This window comes from Tauraco erythrolophus, chromosome 13 (assembly GCF_009769465.1).
Source record: "Tauraco erythrolophus isolate bTauEry1 chromosome 13, bTauEry1.pri, whole genome shotgun sequence".
Classification (NCBI taxonomy): Eukaryota; Metazoa; Chordata; class Aves; order Musophagiformes; family Musophagidae; genus Tauraco; species Tauraco erythrolophus.
The window spans coordinates 23255187-23268538 of NC_141477.1; the positions used below are offsets into that span (position 1 = coordinate 23255187).

Consider the following 13352-nt stretch of genomic DNA (forward strand, 5'->3'; position numbering starts at 1 on the left):
GTTCTCTCGCAAGAGCGGGTCCATCCTCGTCAAATCGCAGGGGCGCAGGGGAAACAGAGGACTCAGCACGTGACTCTCCCCAAAAGAAACCCGAAAAAGACACGTCAGGACAGAGAGAAACCCAAACTGCCAGGACAAGCAGCTGCAAACGAACATCTGGAGCAGATGTTATCTGACTCATTACAGGGTGGGGCAGGAAAGGGGCTCACAACCCCGACCAAAATTGGAGTCCTCTCTGCAGGGAAACCGAACTATCTGGCAGGCGGAGATGGGGAGGGAGCAGGACGGATCTGGTCTGAAGATGTTAGGAAAAGCTCAGGAAAAAAGCATGATCAGAGGCTACCCACAGCCTTCCTGACACCAGATGAGCTCAGCAAACCGGAGCTGGCCTCCTTGGAGAGCTTTTGGCAAATCTCGACCTGTCCTTTCTGCTGAGAGCAAGGAATGGGAGCTCGCTGAGGCCCCTCCAGATGGGGAGGGACACAGTGACCCCACGTGAAGCCACCTGTCCCTACAAATAGGGTAGGGGCCACCAGCTCTAAACTATCCTGGGCTGCATCCGAAGCAGCATGGGCAGCAGGTCAAAGAAGGTGATTCTCCCCATCTACTCTGCACTCATGAGATTCCCCCTGCAGTGCTGCGTTCAGCTCTGGGATCCCCAACATAAGGACATGGAGCTGCTAGAGCGGGTCCAGAGGAGGCCACGAAGATGATCCGAGGGCTGGAGCACCTCTGCTCTGGAGACAGGCTGAGAGAGCTGGGGCTGTTCAGCCTGGAGAAGAGAAGGCTCCAGGGAGACCTTCCAGCACCTTCCAGTACCTAAAGGGGCTACAGGAAAGCTGGAGAGGGGCTTTGGACAAGGGTGTGTAGTGACAGGACACGGGGCAATGGCTTTAAATTGAAAGGGGAGATTTCGATGAGATCTAAGGAAGAAATTCTTCCCTCTGAGGGTGGTGAGGCACTGGCACAGGTTGCCCAGAGACATTGTGGCTGCCCCATCCCTGGAAGTGTTCAAGGCCAGGTTGGATGGGGCTTTGGGCAACCTGGTGTAGTGGATGGCATCCCTGCCCGTGGCAGGGGGGTTGGAACTAGATGATCTTGAAGGTCCTTTCCAACCCCAACCATTCTGTGATTCTCCAGCCCATGCAACTGTGAGGCCTGGATATGGCTTTGCATTTTGCCCTCAACACCGTCAAACCAAAGCCTTGTGCTGGTCTGACAGCCCTCAGTGCCCATCTGAGGCTCAATTCTTCTCCAATTCCCTTCTACATGTCCCATATTTCACAAAATATATCTCACAGCTTTGTCATTTCTTGGAGATGAGACATTGAAGAGACCTGGCCGGACTCCTCAGTCCCGCACCCAAGGCCATGGCACGATTCCCTGGTAGAAATGGGACTTCCGCACCGACCCAGAAAAATCCCATTAGGTAGAAGGCTCCTGGCAGGCGTCCTGGCCTCCTACCAATTGCTGAAGGTAAATATGCTGCAATAGTAGCGCAGGGCTCCGCCTCGCCAAGCCAGTGCCAAGCAGAAGTGGCGCTGGGGAGCTGGCCCGTGGACAGCCATCTTCTCATCCTACAGCTCCAGCACCTGGGGGAGGTCACCCCGCGCTTGCAGCGACTTCGGAGGCCGTGAAAATGATGAAGCTTCACATGTTGAGTCATTCCACCATCAGGAGAGGAAGCAATGAATTGCAAAGATACAGAGGTGGTAACTAAATTTACAAGTAGGATCCATTTAAAAAGGAGGAAGAAAAAAAAATCAAAGTAGAGCAAGTTGGAAAATTCTGTTCATTAGTTTTCTCTAAAAAGTTTCAATGAACTATTTCTCATTCTCACTCGAGTGAGATGGTTCCTCAAATCCTCAGTGAAAAAGGGACCTTTTTTCCCTGAAAAAGTTCTGGTTTTTAGGAAGAAGGAGTTTAATCAGCACCGATAGAGAAGTGAACCGAGTGTCCAAAGGGGTTGGAACTAGATGATATTTGAGGTCCCTTCCAACCCAAACCATTCTATCATTCTAGGAAGGGTGCCTCTTGGTGGAAGTCTCTCCTCCAAACATCCCTTGGAAGCAGGGAGCCAGGCAATTATTGGCATATGGATAAATACGTTTGTAATATCATAGAATCATCTCCCCTTCCGCAGGGAACTGCAAGTTCAAATGTTTGGGTCCCGTTTGGGCCAAGAGAGACAGGCACCACCAGAACGTCGTTTAACGAACCACGTTTTCACGCGGGATGAATCGCTCTCCGGAACCGCGTTCCTCTGCAACAGAGGCAGCTCGGATCAGCCGCCGTTTTCAGATGGCGAACGTACGGAACGAGGGATCCCATCGTGAGAGTCTACCTCCTGCCCCCCCCCGCAGCCAGCACGACATCCTACCCCCTCTCTGCAAAGCAGACCCCCACCCCAGGACAATCCGTAAACCTCCTTTTCCCTCCTCTCCCGACTACCTGGGAGCTAAAGGTCTAGGATCAGCAATAAACAGACTGGGAAATCGTCTTCCAGCATGTGCAAGTGTCCCAGGAAGCCAAACCTTGCATCTGGCCCCGTTCACAGCAGTATCATGAGCATTATTAGTAAGAGACCTAACCGTCCTACCGTTAGATTTCTATATACAAAAATAGATCCGCGGAACTCTACGTGAAGAGGTGGCGAGGGAAGGCGGCGCAGGAGCGGCAGGGTCTCGGGGGAAGCCAAGGGACGTGTTGCATATATTTCTCCAGGGGAACCATTCGCTTCCCGCTGCGCTCTCGGAGGAGGGACAGGCAGAGCCAAGCCCTGGGACATCATCCCAGTTCCATCCTTCCCCGACCGACGGGCCGACATCCGCGGGGTCACAACCCAGAGCCGGCGCCGCGCGTTTGCGAGCGGAGATGGGGCTGAGTCCGGGAGCGGGAGGGTCTCCCCTCAACCACAGCGACCGGTTGGGCTCATTGTCATCACAGCAAGGAAACTGGGAAGCACCAACCCCGACTCAGGTGTCCTTCTGGTGTGCAGGGACCAGACCCATCTCCAGCCGCCGCCGCAGAACACCCTCCGCAGTGCCTTCAGGGTTTGCCCGCCGGCACGACGCCAGTGGGACAGGGAAAGTGAGGTGAGGACTCCCGGCAGCTTCTGAAGGGAGGGAAGGTTGGGTTCCCGTCTCTGGGCACCCCTTTCCGTCCTCTCTTTCCCTCCAGCCCAAAGCAGGAGTTGCCGAAGTCCTCACCCCCCAGGACTGGTGGGAGGGAAGAGGGAGAGCGGCACGAGCAGCAGCTGTTGGCAGCTGGGCTGGGGGTGGTTTATTTAAAGTGAATTCAGTGCTGGTGGAAGGTCCCAGATCAGGGCTCTCAGGGCTGGAGCACGGAGCCGGTGCCTGCAGCACCTGCTCAGTGGTGGGACGGAGCCGGGTGGCAGCCCCCATCCCACCAGGGTCTGCGCTCTGGGGTCAGCCCCTCGAGGCGTGGAGAAACGAATGGCAATTTCAAACCAGCTTCTTATTCTCAGCCAAATCCCAGAGGGGACCTTCCCCCCGCCGCAGGCGGGCAGAAGCGAGTGGGCTGGGCTGCCTCCCATCGCGCCTTCCCCTGCCAGAAGGTTTCTAAAGCTTCCCACACCTTCCCTTCCTCTTTGAGACAGAAAAATACGATGCCACCTCATCCTGAAGCTTGCTCGCTTCTCCCAGAGGCTCCCGAGCCCAGAGGGAAGCCACAGCCACCAGTGGGACCCCACGGCTCCCCAGCCCCCCAGGGCAAGCGGACCCACAGCCACCGGTGAGAAGAGAGAGGTCACCCGTGAAAAGTGCTGGAGAGAGATAAAGAGAGAGAGGGGGAGGTCCGGCTCCGGGAGGACTCTGGCACGGGGGATGCACCGACCTGCCTCTCCCCCCGCGTCGGGAAGGACCACACCACGGGGCAGCAGCAGCTCCTAAAACCCTCGGCGAGCAGAGTCCCGAGGACCCGCCGGGTCCCCCTTCCCTCGGGGCTCGGCCGGGGTGGGCACCCACAGCTCCCTCTGCCGCTGCCGGCCCCTCTTCCCCTGTGCAAAACCCCCGTTTCCCAGCAGCTGGGTGCCAGCTCCCCCGGCCACCCAACCACTGCGGGACCCCCAGTCCACCCGTCTCGTTCCCGGGAGGTGACGGTGGGTCGGGGCGAAGTGCTGCGGAGCTGAAGGAGGAGGGGGATGGATGGGTGAGGAGGAGGAGGAGGAGGAGGAGGAGGAGGAGGAAGAGGAGTAAAGCCCGCTTCTCCTCCCCGGGAGGGTCATACCGGCTTATCCAGCGTCTTGGGGAAAGGCGTGCCGCTGGAGGAGGAGATCTTCCTGCAGACCGTGTTGGTGTGGCTCTGGCAGCGGCAGCCGGGTCGTTTCAGGCCGTCGTAACCCCGCTGGCAAAGTTTGAGGCACCCCAGGGTGGGAAAGTAGCAGCAGAGGCAGGGCATGAGGAGGGAGAGGAAGCTCATGGCAGCCCAGCGGGCGCAGCAGGACCCCGGCCCGCAGGAGCAGGGGTCGTCGGCGCAGGTGTCCTCGTCGTCGGTGGAGCAGTGGTAGAAGAGACCCTTGACGCAGCAGAGGCACGTCCCGTAGTCGAGGAGGCTCTCGGGGGAGCAGAGGCAGCGCTGGTTGCAGAGCCAGCAGGAGGGCAGGTCGCGGGCGGCCGTGCAGCGGGCACACTTGCAGCGCCCGCACTCCTCGCAGACGAAGAGGTGGCCGGCGTGGAGGGCGGTGGGCTTCTCCGTGCCCCCCTTCAGCGGCGACTCCTCCGCTTTCAGCTCGCCGGCCCGCGGCTGCGTCCGGACGAGGGAGTTCCCGGAGTGGGAGGGCGTGAGGCTGCTCAGGAGGCGCTGGTCGGAGGCGGTGGTGCTTTGGGAGACGGAGCTGGCCGTGCTGGAGTGGCTCAGGTGTTGGGGCAAAGGGGGCATCTGGTGCTGTTGGCTGTGGCTGCGGTGCAGGTCCTGGAAGGTGGAAGACACCAGGCGGTCCTGGGACCACTCCTGCTTGTGCAGCGGCTGGGACAGGGAGGGGTTGGAGCGGGCTTGCTGGAAGCAGCCAGCCGGTCTCTCCACGTAGTTGTTGCTGGCACGGATGGAGCGGATTTGGTCAATGGACAGGACCTGCTGGAAGTCCTCAGCGGGTGGGTCCATCATCTCATCACAACGGAGTTCAGCCACGCTGGAAGAGAGCTGCATTTCCAGGAGCAAGGAGACCCTGCGGCATCAGGGCACATCTAAAAATCCTACAGGACGGGGCAGGAAGACAGAGAAAACAGTCGTGTTACATTTTATAACGGATCCGTCCGTAGAAAGTGGGAAGCAAAGACTGGCTGGAGAACTCCTAATGAAGTTATAATGAAGTTATCTATGATTCCAAGCTCTCTCCAACAACCAGACTCAAAGTACTTCTGCGCCTGGGGAGACTTGGGCTGGACCCGTCCAAAAGGCCAGGACCATCAGATCCGTCCCCGGGCACAGCATCCCCCTGTGCTTTTGAGCTTTCCGTGTCCTTCCAGAGGATTTCCCACCCCTCGCCAGCACTGACAGACCCGTTGGTCCTCCCTCTCCTTCCCCAGGGCAAAGGGGAGGGGAGACTCGAAGCTGTGACTTATCCAGAGTCAGAGACGGAGCTGGGAACAGCATCTCCTCCGGAGCAGGAGACACTGGCTTGGGGCTTCCCAGCACACCCCAAGCAGCTGCCCGCTGCTGTACCCTGTACCCGCCGGGGGCACGGGATCTGAACACATTTAATTCCAGGCAGCATCCGGGTCCTGGCCCTCGGGAGGGAGGGAGAGAGGGGGGGAGAAAATTCCCACTTCTGCTGCCCAGCAGCGCACAGAGGACGGGAGACACTCATCGCATGCCAGACCCTGGCGAAGAGCATTCCCTCGGCACTTCCAGCCCCGATTTCAATATCGGATACGTGCTTTCCGTGCGCAGCCAACTTCCCCGGGACAAAGCCATTCTCCTCTGGCAGATCAAAGGAGTGATCCCTCAGTGACACAGATATTGTCACGGTGCCCAGGCCCACAGGAAGACTCAGTTTCCATGGGAAGCTCCTCACCGGCCTCGCACACGGCCAAGCGGCCGCCAGCGGCCGGGGCTTTCGAGTAGGTGAGGGGCCACAGGTAGAATGTGCTCATGCAGCAGAGAGAGGCGGAGGGAAGATTGATTTTCATTAGCTAGGCTGACCTTGAAGAGCCGGGAAAAGCAAAGGCAACTTACTTCGGCTGTTCAAGCAAGATCTGGTCTCTTCTCCCATCCCCCTCCCCGGAAAGAAAAGGTGACCGAACTGCTTAGATTTGGGTTTTTCCTGCCCGTGGACCTCCTCAAGTGAGACGCTGACCCCATCCAGGGAGAGGTCGACAGCCAATAAGTCCTTCTCCCAGGACATCCACAATTGATTGGGACACCAAATTGTTTAACAGAAATATCGAGGTGAACCAGGAGGGCACGGCTGACCCAGGGAAGGTTTTGTGCACCGGCTGCCAGGATAGGAATGGGAGGCAAAACGCTGAGCTCCTCACCCAGGAAGGGCTTGCTAAAAAGCCCAGCCCGGAGAACTGGAGCCCTCCAGACCCCTGGAGAGATCGGACACATCTCAGTCTGCAGCCAGGAGCATGCGGAGGGGAGCAGAGAGCAGCCTCAGTGGGTTCCCACATCCCTGGTGACCCAAATCCCATCTCAGGGTGGGATCATTCAGGGGATGATGCTCATTTACACCCAGAGAGGAGCCTCTCACGTCCGGGGGTCCATCCCCTCTAACCCATGTGTCAGGATTTGGCAGCACTCGGGCACTGGGACACAGCCAGGGAGACTCCCATGAGGTTCCCGTGTGGGGCTTGAACCAAGGTGTGACCCAAAGGAAGGGACTGAGGTGGCAGAGGGTCCCACTGTGACAGTGGCAGCAGAGCTGGGAGATAAAGAGCAGGCAAGGGGCAGAGCCAGTACAGCTACACCCAACCCTCTACGCAAGAGCTGGAGCTCAGGAGACGCGAGGAGACCCGTGAGCTGCGCTTAGGCAGGAGGGGATGCCCAGGGGACACTGCCAGGAGGAGCAGAGCCCCAGGGACAGCAGGCAGAGAGAGCGGCTGGCAACTGGGCCACGCGGTGCGCGGCAACCTGGACACTAAGGATCTGGGTCCAGGGCTTGGACATGGCATCCTGGGCAAGACAGGTCCTGGGATGATCCTCAGCACTGAACTGAGGCCCGAACGCTCCTGGACCCACGATCCCTGGGCGCAGGGGTTAGACCTGGACCCAGACTTGCTGGCTGGCGGGAGGCAAAGGTCCCTCTGGGACCCAAAGGCTCATGAGCCAGAGGGTCTGTGGGTGCTCCAGTCCAGCAGGATGGGGGGACGAGGGACTGAATGACCGGAGCTGAGACCCCGCTCCTGCCCACCCTCCACCCAGGGGAGCCCGGTGCCCCCTACTCGCTCCCAGCCCTCCCTGCTCCAGCCCGATCCTGGCTCTGCAACCAGTCCATATCCCGGGGTGCCCGTCGGTGCGACCATCCCCGAGGTATTGCTGCACCCCTCCCTGCCTACCTGCCTGCCCTGGGGGGACCCGGGCAGCGTGTCCCCAGCCTCCTCCTCCTCCTCACACCCTGCCTGCGAGGCAGGCATGCCAGCCCCGGAAACCGGGCGAGCTTTATGGCCCCCAGCAGCCCCAAACATATAAAGTTCGTGTGATAACGGGCCAGAGGAGGGATCGTAAAAGCAAATGATTTACAGGCTGGAGGTGGCTGCAAGCTGGGGACGAGCTGCACAGGGCGCCCAGGTGGGAGAAAAGGGCTTTCTCCCTCCGCAGGGACCCCCTCACCCCGATGCTGCGGGGTGCAGCGGGGCGGTGGCGGGAGGCCGATCCCCCAGCCCCGCTCTGCGCGCAGCCCACGCGCGGCGCGGACCCGGGCTGCAGCCCCCCGTGCACGGCCCCGCCGTGTCCCGGCTCCCTGCAGCCCCTCGTGCAACGCAGCCCACGCGTGGCGCGGGTCCGGATGCGGCCCGCAGCCCCCGGTCCCACCGTGCCCGCAGCCCACGCGTGCCCTTGCCCCACGCCCAACCCCACCGCGTACCCCCCACGCGTGCCCGGGACCCCCGGCCCCACTGCGCGCGCGGGGTCGGGACCCCCAGCGTCACCGCGTGCTCCAGCGACCCCCGGCAAACAGCCCACGCGTGCCCAGGACCCCCGCCCCCCCCGGGCACGCACTGCCCACGCGTGCCCACGCAGCCCCTGCCCACCCGCGCGCACCCCACGCGTGTCCCCGTCCCGCAGCCCCCCCCGGCCGCACTCACCCCGCCGCCGCCGCCGCCGCCGGTCCATCCGCCCGTGGGGCGCCGAGCCCGGCCGGCGCCAGCCCCGGGGCAGCGGGCGGCCCGGAGCGGGGCTGCCCTAGGGGCGAGCGGCGGCGGGCATGGACCCGGGGCACCGCCCGCCCGCCCGGCCCCGCAACCGGGCCGTGCTCCGCGCCCCGGCCGGCGGGAGCGGGGCCGGGCCGGGCCGCCCGCGGGGGCGGCGAGGGAGAGCCCGGGAGCGCTGCCCGGCTCCGGTTTGTGAACGCGGGCTCGTCCCCGGCGCTCCTTGTGAATGGGGGCAGCGTGGAGGATGGGAGGGAGGGAGGGATCTGGCGCTGCCCGTTCGCATCTCTCCCTCTCTCTGCCGCTCGCCTTCCCGGAGCTGGAGCTCTTAACGCTTACCGGAGTGGCGTCATCCCGCGGCAATTGAATCGGCCCATTAGCGGTCCCCACAGAGCCCCGGGCATCCGCTCCCCGGATAATGACCGCACCGGAGCCGCGCGCAGCGCCGGGGCTGCGCCACGCGCCGTGTCAACGGAACGGGAACGGGAACGGGAACGGGTCCGTCCGCCCCGGGCTCCGCTTCCCCCCGGCACAGCCCGCCCCGGGGCCCGCCGCGTCCCCCGGCCCATCGCGGCAGCGGCGGGGATGGGTTCGGTTCGGTCGCACGTCGCGGGCGGGATCGGCTGCAAAGGGTCCGGTATCGACCGTCGGGATCCGTCACCTTGGGGGGATCGCTCGATCCATAAAGCCACTGTGAAATGGGCACAAGTCACCTTCTCCCCTCTCACATGCCCGCCTGGCTCGCCTCTCCCTGGGCATCTCAGGAGGCCTCAATGGGAGCCAATATTCCCGAAAAGTCTAAACCAGTACCTGAATTAGCTCCTGCAATGGAAGCTTGGGGCAGAGACTCTGGGAAGGGGCCGTTCTGTGCCCACACCCACAGCACCAGTCCACACGCATCCCATTGTCCCAGAAACAAACTCCTCAGACCAAGGGTCCGGAGAGAATCTGTACCTTCCATCCCCGAGTCGCTGCGCCCTCCCTCCTTGTGCTGCTTCCTCTAAGGCAACAACCACTGCCCCACAGCACCGAGGACCCCTGTGATACCCCTCGGCCCCATTTATAAATAAACCAGACCTGGTTTGACAGTCCCAAAGACAGAAGGTCACTCCTTGATGACACTGGACTTTGGCTACGGACCCCACCGGAGCTCCCACCCTCACTTTATTCCTCTCAACCCTTCCAGGCTGGTCACCCATCCTTTCTGGTAGTGTTCCAGATGAGCAAAGCAATGTTACCAGCTCAAGGGGGGCTGAGAACTTGTCTCTAAGAATTGAAGCTGAAGCCATCAAGCCCTCAACGATCCCACCAAGTCTCCAGCAGCGCAGGAAGCCACTCGCCCGTGGCAGGTCACTGCCCGAGGCTCAGCCACGTGCTGCCAGTGCTCACTGCCGAAGGGCAACGGGTGAGAGTGGGCTGGGGGGCAGGAAGGGAAGAGAAGGAGCCTGAACCAGGGTGACAAAACCAGCTCTGCCACTTGTTGCTCTAACAGATGGGCATAGACCAGGCTGATCCGACCGACCTCAGTGGCTCCCTCCCAGTTGATGCCAGCAGAAGCATTGGAGTCCTCCCCAGCAGTGACCCTCCTGTCCCTGTGTGACACCCAGCTGAGCCTTTCCAGGCTCAGTTTTAGGCATTTCTAGGCTGAGCGTTTCTCCACCTCCATCGGCTCCCGCCAGAGATGCCCCTCCAGGAGGAACGAGTCCCTGAGAGCATCCCTCAGCCTCGGCTACAGCTCAGAGCCTTCAGGCTGCATCTCCGGCTCGTGGGCCCCTCCTCTCCTCCCCAGTGCTCTCAGCTCCCTCTTTAAAGGCGCCGAAAGGAACCGAGTCGCCCGATTCCCAGTGACCGCCAGCCGCCTGGGAGCACCTGACTCCTCAAAGCACGTGCGATGTCCTCCCTTTCTCCCAGCCTAAATTTATCCCTCCCCACCTTGAGGTGCCGCCGGTGACTCAGGCTCCCCTCCGCCGGCTCACAGCATCCCCGGCGCAGCCCACGGCGCGCTCCGCCAGCGCAGCTCTGGTCCTCGCCCGCTGCCGAGGGAGGGCCGGAAAGGCCTGAATGCAGATCCCGAGACAAGTGGGAGGGTGGGAAGCGGAGGGAGAATAGGAGCCTCCTGGGGAGTTATTGACCGCAGCATCGCTGAAGAGGAGGGCTGGGAACCCGACCGTGTCTGCATAGCAGAAAAGTTTAGAGCCGCTCCCAAAGGAAGGGTCTGGGACAGCCTCCGGCAGGTTTTTGGAGGCTGTCGGAAGAGGGATGTGGTCCCATGGCCAGGCTACGAGCCGTGTCAGAGGAAGGTGGGAGACTCCATCTCTCCCCGTGCAGGGTCTGCGGGAGGCGAGCGGCTGTCCTGGACGGAGGATTTGGTGTCCCCCCCTCCAGCGCCGCGACGGCTCAGGCTGTGCCCCACCACCCTTGCCTCTGCCCTTCTCAGCCACCACCTGTGACTGCTCCCAGCTCCTCTTAACCAGCCTTTCCCACGGATCTCCCTTCTCCTCCCGGTTTGAATCCACCCTTTAACCTCTCCAATGCCCCCGGGGTCCTGTCCAAAGGGATGGGGAGGGAGTCAGCTCCCAGGAGACCCATTCTCCTGCCTGGGACAGCTGGTAGCACCCAGAGGATACACACACACACGTGCACAAAACCAAAAAGAGCTAAACGTGGAGCCTGAAGGACTTGGCTACAATTTTCAACCAACCAGGAGAGCTGGGCACTGCGTTCCGGGCACGTCGTCCAGCCGCCTGCGAGGCTGAGCAGCCCCGGTCCTGCCGGCGCAGCCAGCCAACGATTAACGGCCGGGAATCAGTCTGGAAGCGGGCGGCGGAGGGGAGAATATCCCAGAGCAAGGCTGGAGATGTCTGATCTCTTCCGATGCTATTAGCCAAGCTCGGGCACGGAGGGGGAAGGGCAAATTCATCTTCGGCTAAAGACGATGCAGGAGAGGAAGGAAAAAAAAAAAGGAGGGGATAAAGAGAACATGCATTTCCCCTGATTAAATCAGCCAGAAACAATGAGGTGCTGGTGCCCTCTAATTTTTAGATTCACAGATTTTAGGGCCAGGAGGGACCATGATGTTCATCCAGCCTGACAGTCTGTATTATGTAAAAGCCACTTGAAGCCAGACAGTGCCACTGGCTCTTGAGAAGCAACAGCAAGCGCTGGGGCACTCGCTAAACGACCGCGATTCTCCGGGGGTGGAGGGGCATGTGGCTCCCAGCACAGGCTTTGGGAAGGAGGAGCCCAGGTACATCCACGCCGCCGGGCTCGAGCTGACCAGATGGCAGCAGTGGGGAGAGAAAACACCGTTTCCCTTCCATATCACGCGGCTCCTTTGCCCAGCAAAGAGGGATAAGCAAGCAGGGAGAAAAGCCAGCCCTTCCTCATGTTTTCCTTTTCAACCTTGCCTAGTCCCTGGAAAGAAAACACCCTACGAGGATCCTGGCCCCGAGACGTCTCTTGGCCGCTTTGGTGTAAAACCCACCACTCACGGCGGTGCAGCTTCATGGGAAGGAGAGCTGAGCCCGACCCACCGCGTGAGCCGGATCCTGAGCTCCTCACAGCCTGCAGCACCGCGGAGGTGTAGCCATTGACTGCAATGTGAGTTTTTCTCTGAAGATGGAGCCAGGCAGCATAAAACATCAATAAAGAGCTCAGGATGCGTCCCTTTAATGAGCTGAGATTGTAACACGCTGACGGAGCTTGCCAGGAGCTGCCCATTCTGTCAGGAGGAGGAGATGCTGCTGGAGAAGTGTTAAGTGGGTCCTGCTGACTCACCGGTGCAGATGGCTCCATCCCCGGAGAGACGGGACCGGACGGCGGCGAGGCAGGAGGTGCCATCTCCGGGGAGAGCATCCAGCGCAGGGGCCGAGCGGGTACCCCGGCACGCGAACCCAGCCGGAGGGGGAACACAAAAGCAGATATCTTCTCTTTTTTCCCCACATCCCATTGCGTATACTAGTGTTGGGGGCATCCACGGGCTCCCTGTGCTTCCGCGGTGGCTCTTCTTCTACAGAAAACATGTTTGTCCCCACGAGGTCACTGACCCAAACCCACCGGGCGAAATCAGAGCGAAGACGTGACCCAGGCAGCAAGCATGGCAGCCCTGACCCTGAGCTCCTCGGGAATGTGAGCAGGGTGGGGAAAGCCAGACAGTGCGTTGGTTATAGAGGTGCTGGGGGGACCTGTCCATACAAGCGTTTCCATGCTGGGAAATCGTTAACTCCATCCTCCAGCTCCCTGGAAGGACTGGCAGACACCTGGGCACACATCCTGCCTGCGGTATGGGCAGCCAGCTCTGGAGCCAGATCCCTCTCACCATATCAGCGAGGGGTCCTTCCTTCAGAGGAGCTGAAGGCTTCTCCTTCCCAGTAGGAACAGGCTGGGGATTTTGAGCCAAAGCCTGAGGTCTGTGCAGGGTGCCATGGGTGGGTGACGCGCATTTCCCCAGCCAAAACCCATTGCTACACCCACCGGGCAATCAAGTTGCCCCCTCCAGACCCTAAATATCCTCACAAAGCCCGTGGAGCACCAGTCCCTCTTGCCAGGCCTGACCCCGCACCCGCAGGACACGTGGTCTTCACCCATCCTGTGTCCACACGGCACGTTCAGCCACTGGTTTGATGGGGACGTGGTGCTCCCACGACCTCCCCTTCTGTCCCCGGGCCCTCAGGGCCACCCCTCTCCCTGCCTCCTCCGCTCCATGCTCCCAGCAATTGCTGCTCCACCACCCTGATCTTTCCAAGGAGCGGTCACCACCCACTATTTCAGGTCTTCTTCAGGCCTTCTGGAGATCCTAGATTGAGCTCCACCACATGCATCAGGTATCCCTCCTCCAGACGCCCAGATGTTCCCAGCTCTCCACAAACCCCCTGGTGCACATGTCCAGATCTTCCACCTCCTGTTCCCCTCCATGCCCGGGCACCCAACCCAAGCATCCCCCCTTGCCTGGGTACCACCTTCCCCTCTCCGCATCCAACCCCACCCAGCGAAACGTGTTCCCCAGGGATGGAGGCAGGGGCGGGG

At 61.0% G+C, this 13352-nt stretch overlaps 1 protein-coding gene across 1 annotated transcript; it reads right to left on the bottom strand.

Moving 5' to 3' along the window:
• Window positions 1–4242: 4242 nt before the first annotated feature.
• SPRY3 (sprouty RTK signaling antagonist 3) lies at window positions 4243–5166 on the bottom strand. Its single transcript, XM_086619798.1, has one exon. It carries the CDS (start codon window positions 5164–5166, stop codon window positions 4243–4245), a length of 924 nt encoding a protein of 307 aa, XP_086475924.1.
• Window positions 5167–13352: the final 8186 nt, after the last annotated feature.